Source organism: Bos mutus, chromosome 11 (genome assembly GCF_027580195.1).
Source record: "Bos mutus isolate GX-2022 chromosome 11, NWIPB_WYAK_1.1, whole genome shotgun sequence".
In the NCBI taxonomy this organism is placed as follows: domain Eukaryota; kingdom Metazoa; phylum Chordata; class Mammalia; order Artiodactyla; family Bovidae; genus Bos; species Bos mutus.
In genome coordinates, this window is record NC_091627.1 from 10,716,701 (window position 1) to 10,738,813 (window position 22,113).

The 22,113-nt window shown below is 39.0% G+C and overlaps 1 protein-coding gene across 4 annotated transcripts in view; it reads right to left on the reverse strand.

Annotated features, from left to right (window-relative positions):
* The window catches only part of GAPVD1 (GTPase activating protein and VPS9 domains 1), a 68,361-nt gene that overhangs the window by 14,225 nt on the left and 32,023 nt on the right, over positions 1–22,113 (reverse strand). The window contains exons 7-19 of one of the 4 annotated variants that reach the window (XM_070378994.1): positions 21,288–21,448; positions 20,763–20,829; positions 19,476–19,601; positions 17,553–17,726; positions 15,440–15,580; positions 13,968–14,102; positions 13,366–13,485; positions 9,421–9,498; positions 8,919–9,292; positions 7,184–7,271; positions 6,113–6,193; positions 2,645–2,767; positions 1,241–1,370 (exon numbers count right to left, since the gene is read on the reverse strand). In XM_070378994.1, coding sequence (XP_070235095.1) covers positions 1,241–1,370; positions 2,645–2,767; positions 6,113–6,193; positions 7,184–7,271; positions 8,919–9,292; positions 9,421–9,498; positions 13,366–13,485; positions 13,968–14,102; positions 15,440–15,580; positions 17,553–17,726; positions 19,476–19,601; positions 20,763–20,829; positions 21,288–21,448 — 1,798 coding nt within the window. Of the gene's footprint in view, positions 1–1,240; positions 1,371–2,644; positions 2,768–6,112; positions 6,194–7,183; positions 7,272–8,918; positions 9,293–9,420; positions 9,499–13,365; positions 13,486–13,967; positions 14,103–15,439; positions 15,581–17,552; positions 17,727–19,475; positions 19,602–20,699; positions 20,830–21,287; positions 21,449–22,113 lie in introns of all 4 variants that reach the window. The other 3 variants (XM_070378993.1, XM_070378996.1, XM_070378995.1) reach the window with 3 other exon arrangements.

Genomic DNA, 22,113 nt, shown 5'->3' on the forward strand with positions numbered 1-22,113 from the left:
TGGCAGAGCACCCTTCAGCAAGCCATCACCCTCCTCAGCAACGCAGTCCTTCATGCTGGGAGGGTCTTGGAGGGCAGGGATCAGAGCTTCTTCAGAATGGCTGAGGCTGCCTCCCAATAAAAGGAGTCAAAACACCTCTGAGAGCAAGCCAGAGTTTGCTCCTATTGCAGGATTATCACTTGTCCACCTCACCTGACTGGTTCTGAGACCCACCTTAATGGTTTGCTTCCTTGAAAATGAGTAACTTACGAATCGGCTCAATCAACTGTAATATTTGCCTACTTTGTAAAGACTCCGAAATATAAAGCAGTGACATCATGGCTGGAAAATAAAAATTGTCTCCCACTACACCCCACGCCGTTTTACCATAGGAAAAAAGTATAAACTCCATAATATTTAATGATAAAATGATATGTACAGCACAAGGAATATAGTCATTATTTTATAATAACTGTAAATGGAGTATAATTTTTAAAATTGTGAATCACTATGTTGTACCCCTGAAACTTAAACAATATTATAAATCAACGATACCTCAATAAAAGTAAATAAAATGATATGCTATTAAGAGTTTACTTAAATTAAGTGGGGGAGGAAGTAAACATGAAACAATACTGGCCACGTATGAGTAACAGATCTGGGGAACGGGTACATCACTGTACTTTCCCGTTTTGTACAAGCTAGAAAGTTTCCAAAATAAAAAGTTTAAAAAGCTAGAAAGACAGACAGAAACGGAGAGATGGACAGATAATTAATGCTTTAAAACTGATAATCCGGGGGCTTCCCTGGAGGCTCAGTAGGAAAGAATCTGCCTGCCAATGCAGGAGACAGGAGTTCAATCCTTGATCTGGGAAGATCCCACATGCCTTGGAGCAACTAAGCCCGTGCACAACTGTTCAGGCTCCTAAAGTCATTTTCTCAAACTGTGTTAGAAATCGAGGGAATGAGGAAGATGATAAACTGGGAGGGCTCCAGTAGGCTTACTGGGGAAGTGGGTTACTCAACAATATGTGGTCCCTGTGAGCCCATGAGGTTTGCTTGGCTTTTTCATTCTCTGAATTAAAGCCTTTGTATATGACATCCACAAGGCGAGCAAAGTCTTCTCAGTGCACAGCGTTTCGTTCTTACCTCCCTGCTCTACATGTTTATTAAGGGACTCAAAGAAACACCTGACTTGAAGTGACTGCAATGGTGATGACAAATTCAAACCCAAAGATTCTAAGTCGTATACAAGAAATACCTGTAAGAGAAGGCTGAATCCTGAGGGTGAGCCGCTTGGCTCGCAGAATCTGGGAGATCGTCAGCGGAGATGTTCTGCAGGGTTTCGTCACGAGGAGAGTCGTGTGCGCTTTCACCGTCACCCATGACTTCTAAACAAATCCCACCCCCCGCAAAAAGGATAAGCAAGTTAATCCGGAATATTCTAGTACTGGTAGGTATTCAGAGCAACTCAACGATAAATTAAGCTGTGCCTTCTGAAAAGAGTTCTTTGAGAGAGAAAGGGAAAAAAAAAAAAGAAACTTCAAACATATAAATAAACTGCCTGCAACGATAATATATCAAGAGAGCAATTGAGAATAATTTTACTTCTTATCCAATTATAATCCAAAACAATGAAAACCTTTATTAACTTAATAAAGATAATACTCTGTAACCACAATCACTGAACCACAGAACTAAAAGGGGGTCTCAGAAATCATTTTATATAACACCCTCGTTTTTCAGACGTGGAATCCTGCCCAGTCAGGAAGGAGCTGGCTGTGACCCTCTCGGCCAGGCCACACTGAGACCCCTCATCCTCACTCCAAGGGACACCCCCCCAATCCTCCCCACCTGAGAATGAGCTGGGGACAAACTCACAAATGCAGCCAGCACAGACCTATGGTGCCCCCACAGTTATTTTTATGTTTCTAATTTATCCATTTAGATAATACATGCATGTATACAATCAAAAGAAATGAGAAGTTCCTTAGTGTAATAAAGATACTGTGCCTATGTGGAAAAAAAATCTCTATTCTTAGGAGATCATTTCAAATACTTCAGGAAAAAAATACATATAGAAAATGTGGCAAAACATTAACAACTGGTAAGTCTAGGCATATGGAATATAACAGACCTTCACTGTACTATTCCAACTTTTTTGTTATTTTAAAACTTAAAAAGAGTAGGTGGTTTTCTCAGGCTCCTGTGAGTCCCCCTTGAGCCAACTCATGTTCAGTTTGTCAGACTCTTCCAGAGACGCTCTAATATTAATCTTGGGGATTATACCATGGTTTTTTGACAACTGTTTACGGGAGCTACTAAAGGGCTACTTGGAAGAATGGATACGTGTGTACGTATGGCTACGTGTGTACGTACGGCTACGTGTGTATGTATGGATATGCGTGTGTACGTATGGCTACGTGTGTACGTATGGCTACGTGTGTGTGTATGGATACGCGTGTGTACGTATGGATACGTGTGTACGTATGGATACGTGTGTATGTGGCTGGGTTGCTCTGCTGTGCATCTGAAACTACACTGTCAATTGACTAACTCCAATGTAAAAGAAAAAGTTAAAAAAGAAAGAGGCTACTTTCAGTTCAGACCACTTTCATGGCAGTGACATAAAAGTTCCTATTCCGTTCTTTATCAGGATGGTCACCTGCACTTTCGTAGTTTGCCAGAGCTCCCTCACTGGGGCTGGTGCGTTTGATGGCATTCCTGTATTTGTCCAGAATATCCTCAGCGACCTGAGCCTGTGCACTGAGTCTCGGGCTGGGATCATCTGCGGGAGGGAAAGGAGAGGAGGAGAATTAGTGCCCCTTGGTTTGCATCCACTCTGATGTTAGTACGACACCAGTAGCATAATCCCAAAGGCGGATTAGGAGGTAAGACTTTAAAAGAGCACATATCTCAGTGTTATAAGAGGCACCATGCAGCTGCCTACTCATCCCAGGTCTAGGTCTGAGAGCCTTGCCAAGGCATGAAATCGGGACGAATAGCTCCACTTTCTCATCATCGTCAGATTTCTGCATGACATTGTCAAACAGTTCAGTGCAGACTGAATGGATGATGGGATCCTACAGTGTTTACACTCAAATCACTGTTATTAGCAATGCATGCTAACAGAACTTCCAACAAGGCGTTTTTATACTCAGGCTTCATTTATTCAGACATCTCTATGCTGAAGGAGGAAAAAACGTATTCAGACTTAAAACTTAACCCTTTTAAATACTTTTAAAATGCCTTCCTCCACTTTTCCTTCATGAATTTTTCTCTCTACACCGTATTTAAAACCTTCAGGTAATTCATATTCTATCTCACTGAATCTCACCATGACAGTTACAGGTGCTGGACTAGAGAGCACTTTTGTGCATGCAGTGGCGTCAGAGGCACTCCCAGAGAATCTAGACATTCTGGGAGAGTGCTTGAATTGTACCTGGCGTACACAGAGAAAAGGTTTACCACCATCACAGGTACTGACAGGCCCACTATCCTGTCAGCAAAATAAGCACATCAGTTATGTTTTCCTGGAGTCAGATGGCAATGTCACTAATTAACAGTTAACAAAGCAAAGAAGTGCTACAGATCTATGGGACAAAACATAGTTCCACGGTGAGATGTGAATTCCTGAGACAGATCTAGGCCAAGCAGGTAATATCCACACTCTGGTAGAATCCCATTTTTTAAAAAAGTCTTAAAACATATATTTTTAAAAAATCACTAGAATGTATATATTCCTATGTGTTAACTGCAGCTAGTGTGAATAGCAGCTGACATTTACTGAGCTTAGCACGTGCCAGGAACTGTGCTGAACAATAACCCTACAAGGGAGGTACCATTACCACCCCTATTTTCAAGAAAAGGAAATCTAAGTAGAAAGAGGTTAAGTGGCATGCTCACAGGCTCTTCTTCTCTTTCTACAAAAAACAATATTTAGTGTTTGTGTCTCTGTAAAATTGTGGTAAAACTGTAGGGAGAAACAACTGCCAAAATAATTTAATTTCTGCTATAATAATTTCAATGCATGGTAAGAAAGTCCTAAAAAAACATGATCTTCAAAATGAAAACTTACAAAACCTTTATTGTTACAAAATCTTCTTTCTGCTATTGGTTTTGAGTGCTGTTGAAAGCTCTGAAAAAAGGCTAAACATAGTGAAAGCAATAATGTTGCTTATAACCTTTATTTCTATAATGCCACTTAAAAAAAATTTATCTGAGGACAATAAACAACAAGAACAAATAACTAAAACATACAAAAAATGCTATATGTACAAGGGGATGAGTGTTCCAACTTATCTTAAGTAGTTTTTCATAGTAAAAAAAAAAAAATTGCATATGATTAAATATCCAAAAGCAAGAAAATGGTTTACATTGCCATAAAATCATGATAGATGATCCAAGAGCCAATAATGATTAAAAAACCACCTATGTCTAGGAGAAACTGGGAGAGGGTTTATGAAATAACGTGTGGTAAAAGGATACAACTCTGATTTAATCATGAAAAGCCGTGTCTAGGTATGGAAAGATTCAGAGAGAATATGAAAAAAAGAAAAGGTGGCGAGATGATGGACAGACTGTTAAGAAATTCATAACATTCCAAAAAATTGATTTAATGATACTTTTCCGTGAGTCATTAATTAAGAGTGTGTAGAAATTTCTGCACCAGTCGGGCAGCTAAACTGCTTGAATCAAACACAAACAAAATGGAATATTTTATGGGAAAAACTTAGTCAACTTAGCTTCTCCTTTAGGCACCAAGAACTAATAAAAATGTATTGCCTAAAGACACGAATAAAAAATAATTTAAAACTTCTCCAAAGTTACTAATTCAAACATTTTGAAAACCTGAGATTTCTTCATTGAGTATTCCACTCTGTAAATGGTGGTGGTGTTCTAAAACGAGGAGCATGGTAAGAAAACACGGAAATCTTGCCCAAACTATGCCTTTCCAATTCTTCTCAATCAGACTAAGTGCCAAGATTCATGTGTGATTTGACTTAACACCCACAACCCTTAGCACAGTGCCTGGCATGAGTCAGATGTTCAACAAGTGTTTGCTGGTTGAATGAGGCCTGACTGCTCTCAGCAGGAAACCTGGCCTGAAAGCACAGCTACTGCTGATAAAAGCCCTTTATTCCAGGAAAGTCATTTCATTAAATAAACAGGAAGGGACGCCGGGGCATAGAACCGTCTACATGTATTTCAGAGCTAGACATGATGGGGCTATGCGGTGAAATGGGATTCTACCTGTACTATGCTGAGCTCTTTGAGGAGGATGTTCTTTTGAAACTTATCCCATTTTTAAATAAAAACCTTCTTTTTACCTGAGTAGGATAACATAATTTAAAAATCAACACAAGAAAAAGAGAGACGAGGAATTAATTTCCCTCCAGACGCTCTGCAGTCACTGGAGACAGTACACAGCTATCAAACTCATGGTTGGCTTGTCAATACTACCTCTCATACTTTTTCCTTTCAGGGTGTTCATTCATAATATGCCAAAAAGAAGCTGCAAAAATACAAATGCTGCATGAGGTAAGAACCCAACCCCTAGTTATATATTCCTTGGGTCAGATAACAATGTTAAAATGATTCAAGCTGTAAAAAAACTGGTCAAGTTTACAAATCTACTGATGTTGTTTGAACACTTCTCGGGGAAAAAAGGAAATGATTAGGTAAAACAGAATTTCAGTGATCCTGAATAATCAAGAACTATAGATGGAAATAAACTGAGACTTCTACAATCAACGTTAAAGGAAACTACCGTCAATGATCCAAAGATACGGCATGCACAACGCTGAAACCGTCACCACACTTTCCTCAAAGGCATGGGAGGTCGTCATCCCACTAAGATGTCGGGTGCTAGGGCAGGCCCAGAGGCTCAGGGTCAGGGGCCTCATCATAAATGCAAGTTATGACAATGAGGATGATGATGGTGGTGGCGGTCTGCAGGAAGAGCACACTGTGGCCGCCAACTGGAAACCACAGAGCTATGAGAACATACTCCCCACTGTACACACACAGACACACTCGTCTAAAAAGGCAACGCTTATGGCACCCAAGAGAAAGTGTTATGAAATATGTGCTCTGGGAATGAAGGAGCCAGGAAGTCCATGAGTCTACAAACCTGTGAGTGTTGAGAATCTGTCAGGCCCCAGATCATCTTTGTCTTTTTCTTGTTTTTCTTTCTTTCTAAATGGTATAGGAGCTGGAAATTAAATAAAGTCAGTAGTGTGACATATAACATACTGCACTACTCGGCAGACAGCAGTCATTCTGGAGTTAACTGGTGTGCCAACATTTCTAAGTGGAAGGAAGGTGAAAAGTTTAAAAGCTAAGAAATCCCGAGTGTCCACTGATTATCATTCTTAACATAGCATTGAAGGTTCTTAAAGAAGTTTTCAGAATCTGCTTTGAGGTCATCTGCCACAGGAAGAAGGATTTAACAGGAATCTACTGGCACTGAATCAAAACCACTGCCTCTTAACCTCTGCTCAAAAAAACACAACACGTTCAAAGCTCTGAGCCTCATTCTCTCCTCCTCTAGTGGGCCTGAGTCTGGCGTGAGAGCAGTGCTCCTCAGCTCCTGAGCACCACAGTGCCGAGAAGCGGCCTTCGGAAGCAGCCCCTCCCTTTAGTTCTGGATAATCTCTCCTTCCTAGAAGAGATGCTTTTGCCAACTCAGATTTCAATACCTATTGGAATGATGCCAGGCTATTCACACAAAAAAAGCGAACAATGTACACAACTGCCTTCCAGAATAAACACTAATATTCAGGGTATTATCATTCTCAATGATTATAAACATAAGAAGCTTAAGTTTATTCCAAGAATGTAAAGAATGAATTTTCAATGTTTATTAATAGCATCCCTTTTTCCTGCAGTAATTATTAGCAATACATATGTCAAAAGTCCTACATGTTTAACTTCAATGGAATATAATATTTAAACAACTGTGGCCTGCCTGACTTTCATTTATGAAACCATTGCCACTTCCTGCAAAGAACAGGAACTATCACTTCTAAAGCTGTACCTTAGCATTCACCTGAGTGAAAGCATTTTCTATAACCTCAAAACAGCATGAAACTCAGGCCCCACAAGAACCTCCCAGAGGAGTTGAAATTTTAGCTCTCTGAAAGAGATTTGGGGGCTTTGCTTCTTGTTGCTATTATTGCATTCTGATATCTTATAAAATTACCTTTGGGCATGGCAGAAACAAAACGTTTTCTCCACCAAGGTCTGTTCCTGTCTGATTTCTCATCATCGCTATCTTTGCGTTCTTCAGTCTGTAGAAAAAGTTTGATGTTTTATTTGTAGTTGGACAGCAGGATAAATTACTATGAAAAGGATTTTAGTTAGTCTGTAAAATACAAAAACCACTCATTTGTCTTCAAAGCAAAACTGTTCTTATTGTGGTACAGGCAGCTTCTGGAACATAGACGTATACCTTTCAAGCACTAGACTGATTGATTACTTGAGGGCAGGCATTATCTCACTACTATCAGTAAGCCAAAAGGGTAATAGAGTCCAGCATAGAGTAGGCACTCAATAAATACTCATAAGGGATGACTAAATGCAATGCAGATAAAATCTAGAGATTTGGAGAGAGGTAGCAGTAGTATTAATAATAAAACTAAGTATGTACTGTGTGCCAAACACTGAATGAAAAACATGTATTACCTCATTTAAACTTCACAGTAGCCTTGTGGGTGCTAAGTGGCTTCAGTCGTGTCTGACTCTTTGCAACCCCACGGACTATAGCCTGCAAGGCTCCTCTGTCCATGGGATTCTCCAGGCAAGAATCCTGGAATGGGTTGCCATACCCTCCTCCAGGGTATCTTCCTGACCCAGGGATCAAACCTGGGTCTCCTGCATTGCAGGCACATTCTTTACTGTCTGAGCTACCAGGGCAGCAAAAGGGCTTAACAATAATATTTATAGTCTCAGGAAATAAATATTATTACTAAGCCCTCTTTATAGATGAGAAATATGAGGCTAAAAAAGGTTATCTCCCCACGTTCCCCAAAGTTATTCAGACTGGATGTGGCACAGCTGCTCAAAGCTAGATGTGACCAATTGCAAAGTTGCTGCTTTGACCATCAATTATGAGTTATCATTAAGACTACATGTCAAAAGGCAGAGACTATAATTCCTTTACTAATCTATGATATGACCCTAGACAAATCATTTTATTTTTGTTTTCTCATCTACAAAATTGGAACTAAAAATACCTTCTCTGAGGGCATCCATGTGAATGGGATATCAGAACCTAAGAAGGGAAATGAGGGCACCCAGGGAGGGTTCAGTGGTGGGGGTGGGATATTCATTACATGAGGGAGACTCATCAATTAAGTACCTACATGAAGAATCATGAAAGCAGGCTTCTCACTGCTGGAGAAGGGAATTGCAAACACAGAATGAGAGACATGAATTCTGCTGTTCTTGAACTGGAAATGTTTCTCTACATAGAAAGATAGAGAAATATGCACTGGAGCATCGGGTTGGCACCTAAGTCTCACAAGGCTGGGGGAGGGAGGCTCTTTGTGTCTCATTCCAACTTTTTTTAGTAACCCTGTGAGTGCTGAAAAATTAAAAATAATAACTTATTGGAAAAAGAAAAAAAGCAGTTCCTCTATCCATCTCTGAAGGAAACCGTGAGGTTTAAATGAGATACAAAATCACTTGTAGAAAAGTTAAAAGTATCATAAAAATGCAAGATACTACAAAACCAAAGTAGAGGGATTTTTTTAATGGGTTAAGGTGCTGGACATACCAGACTGACAAACCACCTTTAGACATGACTACTGTCCCTCCTTCACCCTAGATTTATATATTCCGCATTAATTTCAGGTATCAAGAGAACTAGGCAGATGGAACACTAACTGTAGCTGACCATAACGAGCAAGCTCTTCTGCATGGCCTGTGTCCCGTACCTCTCCTCTTGAGGAGTCCTTACTCGGGGATGAAGATGAAGAGTGAGGCGCAGCCACCAAAGAAGTAGCACCAATGGCTGCGGCTGGAGGGAGTTCTCGCTCTTCATTCCCTGGGCGTCGGTTCCAGCTGGGGTCGCTCATCGGGCGCCGGACAGAAGACACGACGTCGGAGCTCCTGCTGCGAACTAATCTCTCGGGGTACGAGTGCCTTTGCTTAAACGCCTCCATCTCAGCTGGAGTCAGGATATGGGAACCGAAGGTAGGCAACCTGGCCTCGTTTCCTCCCACAGCTCCTTCCAGGATCGGGGGGTCTGGGGGTGGGTGCGACGGCCGGGCATAGTGAACCTTCGGCCTTACCACAGCAGAAGCTCCCCCTGCAACACAGGAAAAACGTTCTCAGCTGAGACACAACTGGTCCCAAAAGGCATGAACAAAGGGGTTGTAGTTCTGCTCTTCTGGCCGTGATAGAACAGGAGCCAGAAAGTTCACCCGACTACTTTACCTTCGTGCGAAGACAATGGATCAAACATGGCAAGCAGAGACTCTGACTGAGACGGAGGAGAGGTCAGCTGGTGGGCACCTGAAAGACACGGGCAGACGGTGTGACCAACTCAGGAGTCATGACTCAGAGGCGGTCTCCACGCAGCGAAAAAGGCTCTCTCTTCCACAGGTTTCCTTTTTGACCAATCAGAACTTGAGGGGCATACCAGAAAAAACAGTCTAATAAATAGTATATTCTGATTACGTCAAATTCACTTTAGGTTTTTATCTACATACATGGATTTTAATTATGTTTAAGTGGTCTAGTATCCATATGCCTATTACTTTTAATGGCCAAATTATATTGTGGTTATTGCAAAGAGCAGAGTCAGAAGATGAAAATCATCAAAACTTTCAGAATGTTTTAAGTTTCCTGAGTCCACTTTGCCTTCACCTATAAAAACAAATACTACCTACAGAAGGAGCATAAATTAAAAGTTCTAAAACTTGAAATTCACTATTGTTCTCAGCAACAGAGAACTCATAACGAAAGTGAGTCAAGCTACATTATACCACAAAACAAACTTGAACCTCTAAAATACGTTATTTTAAAGCTACAGAGTAAAAGATGATTCCTCTGAGCTTGAGTGCTCAGTCGCTCAGTCATGTCGGACTCTTTGCGACCCCATGGACTGTAGCCCACCAGGCTCCTCTGTCCATGGAATTTTCCAGGCAAGAATACTGGGACAGGTTGCCATTTCCTAGTCTAGAGGATCTCCCCAACCCAGGGATTGAACCCATGTCTCTTGCATATCCTGCACTGGCAGGCAGATTCTTGACGCCTGTGCCACCTAGGAAGCCCCCTCTAAGCATATGTCTAAACAATCAAAACGAGAGACTATTAAAACACATAAGTATGTAGAGACTAAAACTCACAAATATATGAAAGAAACTGTTGCTCTAAACTTTCTAGTCTGAGTTCTTTTTTGATAATGAATGATACTATGATTTTTCCAATTGATTTTCCTTTTGTTCTGTCTTATAATTACTTTCCTTTCTAAAAACTACAGAAATAGTTTATCATTAGGAAAGATAGCTTAGAATTATCAGTTTTCAAGATTTTGGTCTTAGGTCATGTAAAACATGCTTAATTTCTTTAAATTATTTTTTTATATTTTGGCTGCACCACACAGCACATGGTATCTTAGTTCTCCACCCAGGTTCCAACCCACATACCTGACAGTGGAAGTGTGGCGTCTCAACCACTGGGCTGCCAGGAAAGTCCCTTACAATTTCTTAACCCTAAAACCTTACTTATATGTAAGGTTATATATAATACTATAACTAATATAAGATATATTATAAGATATATAATAAGATATATCTTATATATCTCATATAAGGTTGGTTATATCTAATATAGTTAACCATACTAGCAATTAAAACTGAAAAGAATATATAAATAAAACATTTAAACTTTTGATAAATTTTATATTAAAATGTTACATATATTAATTCAATTGAATACACTCATTAAATGGTAACACAAATAACCTTTTTAGGTGAAAAGTAACTATATTTTCCAAAATAAAAAGCCAGAAGAGTGACATGTTTACATTTCTGCAAATTCCTTCATAGAACACAGCTAAATTCTCATATCTGCTTCTGCTTTCCATCTGTTGCACTGTGCTGTTGTGGTTGACGTATATAAGGAAAAGCTGATCACACAAAGATATGCAAGTAGAAAGGAGATAATATTTTAACAGCCTTTTCAGGAAACTGTGGATATTACTCTTCAAATACTATACCAAACCTTGGCAGTAATAACTATTTTTTAAAGGTTAGCTACAATTTGGAAGCTGAAACCAGACCAACGAACTTTTTTGTACTGTTACATTAAAATTCAAGTGGTCTGTCTTGCACTTTGAAGGAATCTTTTACCCAAGCATGATTTTGTTACATCATGTGTTGGTCATCTGGAAAATACTGGTTCAACTAGATAAATGCAGATCTTCCAAATGTTGACACCATTCATCATATAATATCCAGAAAAAATGACACTCTCAGTATCACCACCAATCTCACCAGAAAAGTTTTTAAATAGCAGTAATCTGTCATGCTCATGGAGGTAGACACAAAGCTTTCAAAAATTCTGATTTCTATCTGAAAGCCTGAATTTTATCACTGGCAACAAACTCTCTACCCTGTAAGTTGTTTTCCTTGAAATAACAGGCTCATTTTGTTAATTTTCAAGAAATGTCTGCCAAATACCCAAGTACCAATAACTACAGCTTATCATTCTTTCAAGTAAAAATGATGTTTCATGAAAAAACAAACAATGAAAAAAGAAAAAAAAAAGCTACTTCAGCTCATAACTCAATCATATAAGCTTTTCCTTAGACATGCCATCATATTTCAGAATGCAGCAAAAATCCATTAGGGATATTTCCTGTGTCTTCAGAATATTAGACAGATGTGTACTCAAGGGTTGAGATATAAAATTAAATAATTTTTACTGCTTTATCAAACACATTCATAAGTAAAACTTTTATTTTTTTTAACTCTGAGAAAAGAATACAGTGACTGGTAGCCTGGTCCTGCTGTCCTGCTTTGTCCTAAAGGCCTCGGCAAATTTACCCATCTTTGCTTGTGTACTATCAGTGCAACGTCAGTATGGTACAAAGGACAATAACCTTTTATTATATGAAACCAGTTTTGACCTCATACCTCCCCAACCCCTTGAGAGGTCATAAGGGCCCTCAGTGGACCATGGACACGACACTCTGAAAACTGCTGGTTTAGAACAGTGGTTCTCAACTGGGGCTTACTGTACCACCGAAGTGATCATTTGGCAATGATTTTTGGTTGTTCCCCGATAGCTCAGTTGGTAAAGAAGCTGCCTGCAATGCAGGCAATCCCAGTTCAATTCCTGGGTTAGGAAGATCTGCTGGAGAAAGGATAGGCTACCTACCCACTCCAGTATTCTTGGGTTTCCCTTGTGGATCAGCTGGTAAAGAATCCGCTTGAAATGTGGGAGACCTGGGTTCAATCCCTGGGTTGGGAAGAGGCCCTGGAGAAGGGAAAGGCTACCAACTCCAGTATTCTAGTCTGGAGAATTCCATGACTGTATAGTCCATAGGGTCACAAAGAGTCAGACACGACTGAGCAACTTTTACTTTTGGTTGTCATGACTGCACAAGAAGGGGATGGTACGCTTCCAACAGAGGCCAGAGATGCTGCTAAACATGCTACAATGCACAGGACAGGCCCCACAGCAAAGAATCACCTGGCTCAAAATGCCATAGTGTTGAGGTAAGAAACCTTGGTTTAGAATAAACAAAAATGTAAAAATAAAAGTACTTCAAAACCCAGTACCCAAATCCTGTAAAGCAATTATCCTTCAATTAAAAAACAAATTAAAAAAAAAAACCATTACACAGTATATAAAATCACTACTTACTAGCACTCTGGTACTTCTTCCCAGTGCTTTCTTTAGGATAGGTTTTTTTTTTTTTACATTTTATTATCTTATATATAAAATGCTTTAAGATAAAATTTCCAAGTGATATTATGTTCTAGGTATTTCTCCAAATTATTTCATATTCTTTAAAGTATTTAAAAAACAGCTGTGCAAGTTCTAATAAGTGGTTACTTCAAAATTCACTTAGCCATTCTATTTTTCAGTTCTTAGGTTGTTTTAAGTTTTCTGCCAATATAAATATTATGAAGAATATCTTGGTGCCTAAGACTTTCTCCATACATCAACTGTTTCCTTACGACTGATTCCTACAATGGATTAACTGAATGAAATTTAGTCTGTGAACCTTATTTTAAGGCCTTATACACATAATGCCCCAAAGATGTATAACAATTGATATCACCATCAGCAATGTGTTAAGGCTGACAGTTTCAGTCATGGATGTGATCATTTCTATTAATAAAAGTCATTCTCATTTCCCCTTCTTACCATGGGTGACTTCATCCATGTCTGGACTAGTGACAGAATCTTTACCCCCAAAATCAGAGCTGCACTCAGATCTCAGATCTTCAATCTTATTGGGAATATCCTCAGAGGTTGCACTTATGCCTTCAGAAAAAAAAAAAATATACATATATGGTAAAAAAATTAACAGCAAGAACAACAAAATAACCACACAAAAAGTATATGAAGTTTGGAGAAATGTATATAGTCTCACATTCTTTTGTGTCCCAGTTCTTTACAAGGGAGTTGTTTGGTATTATATCCTTTCTCGTACTATTGCTTAAATATATTTACTTTGATTTGTACAACATAATCAGAATTACCACACGACAGCTAAATACAGTAGCAGAGGCTACCAAGAACAGATAGTTATAGAGGGAACACACACAGACTGTCTATCAACCACTCTGACAAGTTCTATAAAGGCACATAGTAACTTCTCACAGATGTCAGATCCCGAAGAAATAACTGTTTCCTGGGAGTTACTCAGATCTTAAACAAAATATATATCTTTGCTATTGACTTTATAAAGGGGGAAGTGGGAACACACCTTCAAGTCCTTATTCCTTAAAACAAGACAGACATACCCGACACAACACTGAGGCCTGGTGTGCTGGGGCGGGAACTGACCTCCCTGACATCCGTATCATCAGATGTGCTACCCAGTCCAGAACAGCTCTCCAGTTCCTGCAGTCGCTCTTCCTGCTTTAGATCTGGGGCCTCTAAGCAGAAGAAGTGAGGTACCACATTAGTGATTCTGCTAGCACATCACAGTTTCAGCTTTTGTGACCCAGATGAAGAAAGCTACTGGGGCATGAACAGACTCAGTGCAAACAGACTTCCAAGTCTGGGCCAGTTAGCAAAGCCAGTTAGATCAAGTGTTAAAGAAGTCAAGGTTGTGGTGTTTATCCCGATACAGGCCAGTTCACTGTGAACAGATGAAAACTCTGCTTCCAGATCACTAATCTCAGAGTATTTTTTCTTCTGGTTAAGTAAACTAAAGAATACAGGCGAGCCTGCCATTAAATCAACCACTTTCTAAAAAAATAACTCCAATGGTGGCTCAGATGGTAAAGCACATGTCTGCAATGCAGGAGACCCGCGTTCGATCCCTGGGTTGGGAAGATCCCCTGGAGAAAGAAATGGCAGTCCACTCCAGTAGTCTTGCCTGGAAAACCCATGGACAGAGGAGCCTGGTAGGCTACAGTCCATGGGGTCATTAAGAGTCGGACACGACTGAGCGACTTCACTTTCACTTTCCTGGATGCTTGGCAGTGAGCTAATCCTACCATCTCCTTATGGACAGGTCAGCATGTCTGAATGTGGTAAGGTTAAAAAACACATATCAAAATCACTTCATATTTTTGAGCCAAGCAGATGAAACAGACTGTAATTCAGATACCCAGTTGCTTATATTTGCATCCTGGTAGTTGATACTTAGTTGAAGCCAAGGATTTAAATTCATAAGCAGAAAAAAAGCAGAAATGCAATACATAAGAGAAAGTACAAAATACACCTAGCAGGCTACAGCCCATGGGGCTGCAAGAGTTGGACAGGACTGAGCAACTAAACCACCGCCACGTTTATAATAACCCTGCACAAAAGAATTCTTGGGATTCCAGAGTCTCAATTTCAATGCATTTCAAAAATACATTCGGTATCTTTGGGTTAAATTCTCCAAATCTAAACATGCTTATTACCAGGTATTCAACCACTCAAGGTTCAAGCTGTGCTGCTATTCTTCTCTTGCAGTAAGTTAGTAAGAGACATTGAACTCAATGTCCCACATAGAATCCTGATGAGTTACTAACAATTGCTTTCAAGATAAATGAACCAAGTCAGAAAGCACCTGTTATCAGCCTCTGCCATCCAACTACATTTTTTCTTGATGGATGCAAAACATCCTAAACTAATTTATCATTTGAAGTTTTTAGCAATGTTATTGCCTCATACTTGTCAAACGTATATCTGACAAAAGGTATACATAATATAGAAATTAGGATGCCTTACATTTAAAACTTCTGTGCAAATCAAAAGCAAACAATGACAGCATACTAACCTGAGTCACTTGGCAATACCTCTACACTCCAAGCTTCGCTTGTTGTCTCTGATATGGTGGAACCAGTGCAGGGGTCAAGAAGCACTGACCCCGAACCTGGCAGGCACAGTAAACTGCCTAACATGTTCTCTGCTGCTGCACCTGCATAACCAACGGGGAGCAAAGGGTTAACAAAGATCCTCAGGGAAAGAGCAGTGATGAAGGAAAAAGGGCAAACACGAAGCTAACAACATCTCTCTACTCACAAGAAAAAGGCCAAGGTAAGAGTAATTTCAATCAATAAAACCACTAAAAACACACATTTCCCACTTGGGTCACAATAGCACGAATGCCTTTTCATCAGTTTCCTACTATTCACCTTGGTCTCCACTGAGAAAACACAGTTCATTAGGTCAAGTCATTGCAACGAGCTTTCACTCTTGTTTTTCAGCAAATTTTGTGTGTCCTCAGCACTTCTCTAATAATTATAGTCCTTCAGGGATTAAAAACACTCAGAGACATTTAACCACAGAAAGTTATACTGGCCAAACGTTTTTTTCTGGCACATTAACCACATATTCAGAGCAATAAAGTATATTTGCAGGAAAATACACATCTCCTTTGTAGCATTCACTCAACTGCAAATACAACTTATTGCCCAAATACAGTTCACCTATAGGAAAAATATCACTTTGACATCTGGAACAAAATAATGCAAAACCAATTGGGAAATCTATTTATACGTCTTAAAAATACAAACAGAAAGATTAAACATTGTTGTACATCTGTGTTAAAAATAGTCAAGTTCAGAACACTCCACTACTTCTGATTAAACCTAATAAACTTCTCACTTTGACATCTGGAACAAAATAATGCAAAACCAATTGGGAAATCTATTTAAACGTCTTAAAAATACAAACAGAAAGATTAAACATTGTTGTACATCTGTGTTAAAAATAGTCAAGTTCAGAACGCTCCACTACTTCTGATTAAACCTAATAAACTTCTATTTCAGTAGATGAAGAACTTTTGGAAAAAGGTTACTGGCAAAAGTTACCTTTTAAAGATACGTCACAGTTACCAAGGGGAAAAGATGGGGGGCAGGGATGGATAAGTTAAGAGTTTGAGATTGGCATATGCACACTACCATATATGGAATATATGGTCATTAGGGACCTATCATATAGCACAGGGAACTCTGCTCAATGTTCTGTAATAATCTCCATGGGAAAAGAATCTAGAAAAGAGCAGACAGATGTGTATGTGTAACTGAATCACAACTAACAAAACACTGTAAATCAACTATACCCTGATGTAAAATTTAAAATTTTTTAAATGAAAGATATGTCATGAAATAATCACAAATAAAATAATGTCTGGAACATGCCTAAACATAATCACATAATCAGGAGAGGGGATGAAAAGGTGGGAGAAGAGATGAAACAACTGGCCAGGTGTGTATGTGTACTGTTGCATCTGGGTGACGGGTAATGGTGCTCAGTGTACTGTTCTCTCCTGTATTTGTTTGAAATGGTCCATGATTTAAAAAGAAAATAAAGATGGTGATTATAAGACTGTGTGACTCTTTCAGAAGGGACAGAACACTATCCTTAAAAAGGTAACTTTTAACATACGGAAACTGTATCTCGATAAACCTGATACTAGAAAAACAGAAAAAGAGAAAACTGTTCCTTCCTTGGAGCAGAATTAAACCTTCCAGAAGTGAATTCAGGTTTTAGAGAATCTCAATATATTACTCTGAAAGGCTTTACGGCTATAACCCATAAGAATTTTCATTTTAAGGCAAAGTGTTTAGTTTCAAAAGAATATGCTAATCATAGACTAAGAACATATCCTAGGCTCTGTAAACAAGAATTGACAAGAAGATAATTCAAAAGATTGGTTCTTCTTTTTTGTATGGGGAAGAACCCTTAAATGCAGACAGAGAAAACACTACCTATATTTCAATAAAGAGAAAAAAAAAATACACAAATGCCTTGTCACATACAATTATCTCAGTTTTCCAGTTATTAACATACACACCATGTTAGAGCACGGAAGCTCCCTCCCATGAGGGGTGGGTGGATACGAATAACCGAACAGCAATCTTCCAGAGACATTCACCAGCAGTTACCTGCGATTTCTTGCAAGCGATCTTCATCAATGTTAGGGTCAAAATCACTTCCCAAGACATCCGTACTCCACGTCTCACTCACTGTTTCTGATATATCCCTGTCATCCGTCAGTCCCATCATGTCACGGATTTCAAACTTCCGGAGCTTATCATCAAGATTATCCTGCGTGGTAGCTAGCAAAAGCAAAATTAAGCACTTTAAAACTCACAGCATAGCTACCATTTTTAAAATCAACTTTAAAGAACTTTATGTGTTTGAACTCCAAGTTATGTATTTGAACACGAACATTCAGCACACAGTACCAAAACACGGAATTATTCCCTCATGGATGTACTCTTTCCCTCTCTGAACCAAGCTCAACATATGTCCTCCCCCTTCTGGTCAGTTACTGTCTCCATGTCCTCAGTAGTGTGACACTGTTCAAGAATTGGGATATATGCCCCCTTCTTCGAATTTGGACGGGCCTGGTAACTTGCTCTGTCTGAAAGGATAAAGAGGAAGTGAGCCAGTTGCGAGGTTAGGCTTCAAGAGATCTCACAAGCATCTGCTCTCTCTCATCCTTGCTTCTGCCCCGAGGACAAGCTGAAACCAGCTTTTTAGGGGAGCAGGAACCACACGGAACAAAGGAAAGGTCATCCTAGACTAGCCAGCTCCCCACTGACCAATAGACGCCCAGCTAAAATTAGCAGAGCTCCCTACTTTGACTACAAGTGATCCAAGATGCATGAGGGTCCAGATTCGATCAGGGAACTGCATCCCACAAGCTGTAACTAAGGGTCCTTCGTGCTGCAACCAAGACCTGGCATAGCCAAATAAATATTTTTTAAAAAGAATACCAGAATCACCTAAAAGGTTTGTTAAAGAAGTGATATTCTTTCAACTTCCATCTTAAGCTAATATTATTTTAGGTTTCTGCTTTTTGCAGAAAATTTAATCCTAAATAACACAGTGACAAACTGATTCAGTAAAACTCAGCCTTACTTTTATTCAACCCACATGTAACCTGACTGGCAACCCTCTTTTCCCTTCTAAAAAGAGATTAAACCATGATTTCTAGAAATGAGACATGGGAAATGCCTTTTCTTTTTTTTTCCTTTTTTCCTAACTCCTCAGGTGATTTTTACACCCACTGAAGTCATTGCCTCAAATCCAGTTGAGGGCAATAAACATTCCCATAAAATCCACCAGTGATCTTTTTCTACAAGGACAACAGGGATCCATCTGCTTTTCATCCTAACCTCACATTATCACCCTACTTGACAGTTCCTGAGAGAGTACTATGGTTTCCCAGCTTGCTTATACTATTAATATTACTTTACCTAGAGTATCTCTAGTTTCAGCCAATGCCAATGCCAGCCAGGCTTCAAGGCTAGTATTTTCTCCCTATAAGCTTTTCCCTACACTTTGAACCACATGTATTTCTTACCCAGAACTGCCAATGCACTTTTATGATAATTTTAATCATTTGCCTACCATTTTCTGCCTATTCTAAGTTCCTTGAGCCCTCAGAATTTATCTTAGCACCGCTTAAAATTGTAATACTACAGAACTGAAATACCAAGTATCACACAATTCAAGCAATTCATTTTAGTTCTTCTATGTAATTTAAGCCTAAATAATCCACTTAGCAACTAAACACTTTTTTTTTTCTGACTCCACCATGCAGCTTACAGGATCTGAGTTCCCCGACCAGGGATTAAAGCAGGCCATCACAGTGAAAGTGCCAAGTCCTAACTGCTGGGCTGCCAGGGAATTCCCAACCAAACACATTTTTAAGAAATGTAGGAACTATGAATAAATGCCAGTTTAATGGTCATTATATAATCAACTGAACACAGCCAACTCACAGGAAAACAGATTGCTTATTCTGTGACCAGGTAAATTCTCTGCTACTTGAGCAACTGAATTCAACCTCACTTTACCTTGCTCATGCTCTAACAGCTGTAGAGCTTCAACTCCATTACTCCCAGAAGGTCCTGCTCCAAGCTCTGATACAGATTCCCCCTCCAGGTCTAGTGAGGACACTGAATTAGAACGATTTGAAGGACCTAGAGAGACGTTTATACTGTGAGTGAACTTTACAAGACAGTCATGAGCTGCCATGTACTGTTTCATGCCTTGATAAGAAAATAAAAGACTGATTAAAGTGCTTTTAGTGCTGTTACACCCTAAAAATAAACACACCCTTTAGCCAGAAATTCTGCTTTTAGACATTTATCCAAAGGAACTAATCAAACTCCATCTAAGGTTGCTTGTTGCAGGACTTCTTATAATGTCTAAAAAGTGGAAACAATCTACTTGTGTAGTCACAGAAGAAAGTTTAAATATATTATGAGAAATGCCCATTTGAAGTTAAAGAAAGTAGCCATTAAAAACTATGTTATTTAAGAATGTTCAATTACAAAGGGAAATGTTATTGTTACACTGTTAAACCAAAAAAGCTGCAAAACAGCATAAGCCTAATTTTGCTGTAAATAAACCAAAATGTTAACTGTTATTAATAGAAAGATAAGGTTACAGATGGTTCAATTTTTCCCCTTCATTTCATTCTCTAGAATGAATGTACATTACTTACATTTTTAAAAGTGAGGGGGAAAAGGAAAAGTCACCACTGTTTATGTTACCCTAAAATGTCAATCAACTTGGGACTCTTCCATTAATAAAGCCTGTCCTTGCACATGGACTCACATATTCTCACTTTACAATCTTGCCTTTTCATTTCCTTTTTAATTCCTATCCTATTTCCATTGTATCTTTCCACTTCATTAAAAGGTTAAACGGATACACACTGTCCTGAAATATTATGAGTCCATTTTTTCCATTTACACATGCATTAATCCCTCTAAAGGAGCTCTATAAGCTTTGGTATATTTTAATACTAGTGAAATAAAACTCGGTATTATTCAAGTCTCAATAAAGACATACATCTTCTCTACTTTATATGACCAAAGGTCTCTTGCCATCTTAATTTTATTCAGAGAAATCATCTTTACAGCCAACTGTTCGAGATCATTAGAGGAAAACTTCATTACTCTCCTCGGTGAGAGGCACAGATGGCATAATTATAATTTATAAGGCTCCTTTAAAGAACAGAAAACAAAATATTACTTGAATCACACAACTCCTTGAATGAAGTAACCCTTCACCTTCAGATATTCCTTCCAGATTATCACTGCACAGGGAGAAGCGCAAGGTTTTATCAGGTTTACCGTGGAGTTTGTTTTCATCAACAGGGACGTCTCCTTGTCCTCCATCCGAAAGCTGCATGTTGAGGACCTGAAAAATAAAACGCCATTAGTTTATCACAATGGAAAGATTGCTGATAAGAAAAACAAACCATGGCAAATGCATATTTAATTTCTTCTTAACATTAAATAATCGTTTTTTAACTAAAAACCCATTTACAGGGTCTAAGTGCCCCTGGGATGAAAGTACATCAAGAAGAACTGAAGAACTGAACCTATGCCTTTCCATGACCCCACTGATGTCAGTGACTCAACAGGCAATCAGCTGCCAATGGGCAGTTCAGGGCTGCAGGAATCCGAGGCTTCAGGGTCAGCGGTCTGTCCCTGATGGTTCAGAGGTTAAGACTCCCAGCTTCCATTGCAGCGGGAGTGGGTTCAATCTCAGGTTGGAGAACCAAAATCCCTCATGCTACACAGCATAGCCAAAAAAAAAAAATCTAAATTTCTTAAGGTTAATAGCTATAAGTGTGTGTAACAATACAATCATACCTCATTTTCTGACATCATCCCTGGAGTAAGCTGGGGACCTGTTCCTAAGGAAATGACCAACACCTCTTCCGGCTGCACCTCCTGGATGGTTTCTTGAGCTGATCCTTCATGGTCCATATGCAAGTCCATTAGCACGTTAGTGCGACTTCTGCTTCGAGTTGCTAACAAAACAATTTCAAGTATGATCATTTACAGAAAAAACAAAATGAAGAAAATGGCACATTAATACAAAAATATATTTTCTATTAATGTAGAACACTTGCACATGCACAAAAAAAGACTGGTGAGAATGTGAATAAGAAAAAAATATATATGTCCTCCCAGGTACTCATCTAGTGACTGACACAAACTCTCCTTCAAAACTGATCCACAGAAACAATGATCCATGTTCACCTGACAGGGAGTGACAGATTACACCTGCAGAACAGCAAACACGCCTCCATCACTTTAAGACTTGGGGGTGACAAGAAAAGCATTATTTTATTCTTTTACCTTTTCAAGATATCTTCAACTACTTCTACAACATAATGACTTAACTGCCACAGGTCTCCCATACTCATAACTACACTCACAAGCATTAGAAAATTTCGTATGGAAATCTGATAGCCATACAAAGTTATACGCATTAATTAGGCAACTGTTAATAAAACAGAATCAAAACATTGTTTTTTCTGAACTGTATTAACCTCTTTTCAAAGATACAGAAGAGTTCTCTGTTTGAATACACATTTCCTTTCTGCTTTATGGGAACAGTCTGAACTAACAAAGGATCTAATTATTTTGTGGTGCTTTTTCCTCTGTCTATAAGTAAATAAGTAATAGCTTT